The sequence below is a fragment of the Nematostella vectensis genome, chromosome 7, assembly GCF_932526225.1.
Source record: "Nematostella vectensis chromosome 7, jaNemVect1.1, whole genome shotgun sequence".
Taxonomy (NCBI): domain Eukaryota; kingdom Metazoa; phylum Cnidaria; class Anthozoa; order Actiniaria; family Edwardsiidae; genus Nematostella; species Nematostella vectensis.
The window spans coordinates 10415497-10420685 of record NC_064040.1 but is presented as its reverse complement, the minus strand read 5'-3'; the positions used below and the strand labels follow the sequence as shown (position 1 = coordinate 10420685).

At 44.7% G+C, this 5189-nt stretch overlaps 1 protein-coding gene across 1 annotated transcript; it reads left to right on the top strand.

The window, feature by feature from the left end:
- Positions 1 to 683: 683 nt before the first annotated feature.
- On the top strand, positions 684 to 2643 carry LOC116616791. Its single transcript, XM_048730248.1, has 4 exons — positions 684 to 735; positions 862 to 1145; positions 1264 to 1743; positions 1789 to 2643. Exons 2-4 carry the CDS (start codon positions 1032 to 1034, stop codon positions 2641 to 2643), a joined length of 1449 nt encoding a protein of 482 aa, XP_048586205.1. The 5' UTR covers positions 684 to 735; positions 862 to 1031.
- Positions 2644 to 5189: the final 2546 nt, after the last annotated feature.

Genomic DNA, 5189 nt, shown 5'->3' with positions numbered 1-5189 from the left:
CACATAAACACTAAAGCTTTCAAGTGGAGAGCAGCTTGAAATCCCGAGTGTTGTTAGGACGGTGATTGCATCAAGAATAATAAAACTTTGTACCACTAGGACGTACAACACTTTACAATATTCTACAGGTCAGTTATTAATTTATCTGTCCGTCTGTCTGTCTGCAAGTCTTCTTGCCTGTCTCATTATTTGTCGATCTGTCTGTCCGTCCATCTGTCCGTTCGTCTTTTAGTTTGTGTTAATGTACCATGTACAATTTTTGTTTTCATTATCTAGGTGTGTGCTGCCTCGCAAAAAAAGTCATTGGCAGGAGTGGATTCAACGACTGCCGATGGCGTGACAGCCTTTGATACATTAGAATCAGTCACCACTTCACTTCTTCAGTTTGGTGAGTCATATAATAGTATCTAGCTAGTTTCACACATAGGATTTTTCATCCCTTTTGTGTTTTGAACAATATTTTATTCTTTTAGGATTCGCAGCGACCAGAGCCAAGGAGATCAAGGCTGTTCTTCGTGCTTCAAAAATCTACCTGAAGAGTGACTTCAAAGTGCACGTGGTCTCTAACAGCCCCTGCGGAGATCACTTCCGGACATCCGCTCTCAGCGCCCCCGAGAAGGAATTCACTGCAGATTGCACGCATGAGCATGGCCTTCTCTGTGAGCGCTGCAAAGCTTTAAAGAGCGTTCTGTCGGAGCTGGATATCTTTATCACTACAAAGTTTACTCAGCTACAGTACGTAGTTTTAATGCTGTTGCATGTGGCCAAACATTTAGACTGCTAAGACTTTTTCATACATGCAAACAAAAATGTACTATGACACAGTCAGATAATATGTAATGCCACTCTGTTCCGCTTCAGGGGGACCGGCAATTCAGAGGCGCTTGAAGAATTATATCACGACTTCAACAATGATGTTGCTATGATAGAGGACTGGAAAGCGCACATTCTGAGAGCGGTTCACCAGGACTCTGCAAAAAACATCATTCTCGTTGTTGGATACCCAGGTGCTGCTCATCATAGATTGGGCGATGAAGTTCCTGCCACGTAGCTTCCGAGAGACTCAAAAAGACTGGTATGGCAAGAAGGGCAAGTCATGGCACGTGACGGTCGCAGTAACAAGGGGCGAGGACGGTGAATTGCAGGTGAGCCAAAATTGGTTATTAAGTAGTATGTAACAGTTACACAAATAGATGTCTTTACTTTATGACATAATTTGTTCTACTCTTGTCAAAAAAAAATATTCTGTATTGTTTTTCTCAGACAAAAACATATGTCCACGTGTTTGATCAGTGTACCCAAAACTGGTTTGCGGTACATTCCATTATTGAGAACACCCTCACCACCATCCGGCGCACGAGCCCAGAAATCACCGAGGCATTTATAAGATCTGACAACGCTGGATGCTACCATAGCGGCTTTCTGGCGGTCTCAATTCCAAGCATCAGTCAGCGCACCGAAATTGTTATTTGCCGATACGATTTCAGCAAACCACAGTCCGGCAAAGATGTTTGTGATCGTCGGATTGCCGCTATGAAAGCCCACATGAGAAGATACGTGAATGAGGGCAATGACATCCAGTCAGCCAGTGACATCAAGGCTGCCCTTGAGACGTTTGGAGGAGTGAAAGGCTGTTATGTCGCTGTCGTTGCTGTGGACGAGACCCAGCAAACTACGACGAAGCACGGATTGAAGGGCATTCAAAGCTTCCATAACTTCCGCTTCGAAAGCTCTGAGATGACTGTATGGAAGGCATACGAGATTGGCCCTGGAAGACACTTCACTTAGTCTCAGATGTCAAAGATGGGGTCACCTCAAGGAAGGACACAGCTACAAATTCTTGAAGACTTTGGTGACCCAGAGCATGATTTTGGTATCTTCCGTAAAAAAACACCTGCCCATGTAGCTTCCGAGACTACCCACGAGGAGGAGGAGATAGAAGACAACGATGAAGATGAGGACAAAGATGAAGATGAGGACGAGGAAGCTGAAGGCGGGGACCGAACTGCCTTTTTTTCCTGTCCAGAGAAGGGATGTACTAAGCAGTTCCTCACTCATCGCAGTCTTCTGAGCCATCTCGATTCCGGCAAGCATCACCTTCGACTCGAACGAGAATCATCGTATGACAACATAAAGAGAAAGTGGGCAAAGGCATGCCAAGATGTGGTATCAGCAGCTAGAGAGCTAACCATAGAAAGATCACTCGACCTGCAACTAGCCAGCGGCCAGCCAACAGTAAAAAGAGGATGGGCTTTAAAGAGGTCCAAGAAAGCAGTACGCTTCACTGAAAAAGTAAAGCGTTACCTGACCGGCGTTTGTCTTGAGGGCGAGCAAACAGGAAAGAAAGCAGACCCAAGTGAAGTAGCGACAAGACTAAAAAGTTTGAGAAGCGATGGAAGAAAGAAGTTCGCAAGTGAAGAGTGGTTGACAACGCAACAAATCACAAGCTACTTTTCAAGACTGACTATCCTTAATCGTTCCGGCGAGCTACGCCAGCAAGCGCTTCCGGAGGAGCCTTGGGAAGAAGAACTCAAAGCTATTTGTCACTTTTGTCAGCTCGAAACGCTGTTGTTTATTGTTAGTTTGACACGAATTGTTGAGAGGAAGGTGGAGAACAACATAAATAGTAACAGTGCAACCTAAAAACATTGTTTATTTCTAGCCTACTTGTAGGCTTTGATAGTTTTTCCGGCACGAAAACCCCGAAAACACCAAGTTCGCATACCATGGCCCCCATCTTGGATAACGCGATCCGCAGGGGGAGTGGGAGAAAAAATGCGCGGCGAATTTTTTATATACTTTCTGAAGTTCTGTAATGGCGCCCTTTATGAAGTAGTTTTTTTGTTTTGCTGGACTCATCTTCATCATTATCAGTCAGATCTGTTGTATCATCCTCGCTTTGGTCTCTGACCCGTTCTTTCTGTGATGCTTTATTTTTGTTTGCAGCAGTCTTTCTTGGACGTCGCTGGCGTAGAGTTTTACGACTGAAATAGGTCAGGTATTCCTTCCGGAGTATCTTCATCACCCTGATTGCTCTGCTTGGCAATGCATCATATCCGAGTTCCTGAAATATTCTGCCCTCAACCAGAGAGGTTGACAACCGCCAAGCATGCTTTTTTGCATACTTCCTTTTCTGAAGGATCATTTTTTAGTAAAGTGGTATCATATGGGTCAGTTTCCAATAGTATCCTCACATCCATTCTGCTTGAGCATGGCTCTTGACGCATTATTTTCAGGGACTGCAAGACCACTGAGGGTGCTGGCTTTGGCACCTTGATAGCCAGGGTGATGTCAATGTTGATCTTTATTTCCTTCTCCGTCCTATATATCAATTGGAACATGGTGGCTGGACCATGTTTTCTGTGTCCACTGAACTGGGGCCGGTTACAGCCCCCATGTTCCCAGTACTTGGGAAGGAGCAGTTTTTCCATCACCTCATCAGCTATCTTTCTAAACACATCCTGTACTTTTTCTGGGTCAAGAATGCGTTGGTACAACTTCGAATATGAACATAATGGGCAGATACTTTGTAAGCTGAATGGCCGATTGTGATCAGTGCAAAACAGCGAGATACAATCTTCCCATTTCTTGGAAGCCTTAGAATAACCATAGAAAAATCCGGAATCTGTCGTCGGCCTGAAATCAACCATCGATTGTTTTGACAATTCCTCCATCTCTATCAAATAATCAAACTCATCAGTTGCCAAAACTTGTAAACCTTCGTAATGGCTTCCAGAGTTTAGGATTTGTCCCTTAAAACGAGCGTCAAGAGCTGCGACCTTCTTGGCGAATTGACTAGCAATATATTCCATGTCTTTCCGTAGATTTATCACCTCCTGGTCACTCAAATTCACACTAAATTTCCGGTCCAGCTCATCCAGGTAATGATTCAGTTGGGAGCGGCATCTGGCATTCTTTAGAACTTTATCTGTCTGCTCTTGGGTACTGCCATGCTTGGATGCTAACTCTGCGTCTAAACTGCAACACGTAGACATTATTGACACCAGAGCCGATTCACTGAAAAGCTGCAAAATAACAACCATTTTGGGGGAGTGTTCATTAATATCCTGAGAGGGGAGGGGGGCTTCAAAAATTTTTAAAAACCTGGCTGTGAAAAATAAATGGCCCTCTACGAGGAGGGCTCTCAAATCCTGGATGTTGTTAAAGGGAGGTGGGGGGGGGGGGGGGGGAGTGGGATAGGACCAAAAAGATAAACATATATATATTTTCCTGACTGTTGGGTATTTAGCCACTGCAAAATATTTTATTGAAATTTGATGTTTAATTGAGATTTGTAAAAACAAATGGGGAAACGGGAAATTCGAAATCGCTCGTTGCGAACACCAGAAAAACCCGAAAACTTCTATAACCAAAATATATCTCGCAGAGCCAAAGATCAACCCTTCCTCTTCAATGATAATGTGAGTGTGTCACAAAGATATGGCAGAACTATGAAAACAGGGCTGAATACAAAGGTTTCTCGTATGCCTTCTAGGGTCTTTATGCCGAGGTTAAGCCCTCAACTTTTTGGTTTGGATCGGGTATTCGTACCAAGACGTAGGGGCCTAAAGTGGTGTGGTAGTGGGGTTGGTGTGATCATATGGTATGGTGATGTTGGAGGGTGATGGTGAAGGATGGCTAGTAAGATAGTGTAGAGTGGAGATGGTAGTAATGTATTAACGGTGAAAAGGTGGATTGGTTCGACTAGTAGGTGGTGGAGGGTGGTGAAAAGATAAAGTGGGACTATAGAATAGGTTGTGGTAGCGTGTGGTGGGCAGGCGAAAAAGAAAAAAATAATAATAATATGGTGTGGGGTGGAGATTGCTAATGGCTGTGTTGGTGGGAAAAAACCGGCACGGTGTATAGGCGAGAGCGGCGGCGAGGGGGATGTGGAGCAGATAAGGCCCACAACTCAGTGTGATGGGTATATGTGTTTTAAAATGGCGGTGGTGCGGAGGACGATCTAAAATCTGCGAGGCCACGGTGCAAATGTGGGTGATGATGTATTGTTATGATGTTAGGTGATCGTAAGGTGTTGGTTTGTGGGTAGGTAGGGTGGGTTGTAGGGTGTGGTCGTTTGTAGTTGGGTTTTGTGCTGTGGGGTAAATGTTTGTATGGTTGGGGAGGGGGCTGTATGTAGGTGTTTGTAAGGGGGGGAAAATTGGTTGTGGGGTAGTGTCTGGTGTAGG

Coding starts and splice junctions, on each gene's coding strand:
- LOC116616791 (XM_048730248.1), top strand. CDS start 1,032: ATGAAGTTCCTGCCACGTAGCTTCCGAGAGACTCAAAAAGACTGGTAT. Junction 1,146..1,263: donor GCGAGGACGGTGAATTGCAG/GTGAGCCAAAAT, acceptor TGTTTTTCTCAG/ACAAAAACATATGTCCACGT. Junction 1,744..1,788: donor TCGAAAGCTCTGAGATGACT/GTATGGAAGGCA, acceptor CACTTCACTTAG/TCTCAGATGTCAAAGATGGG.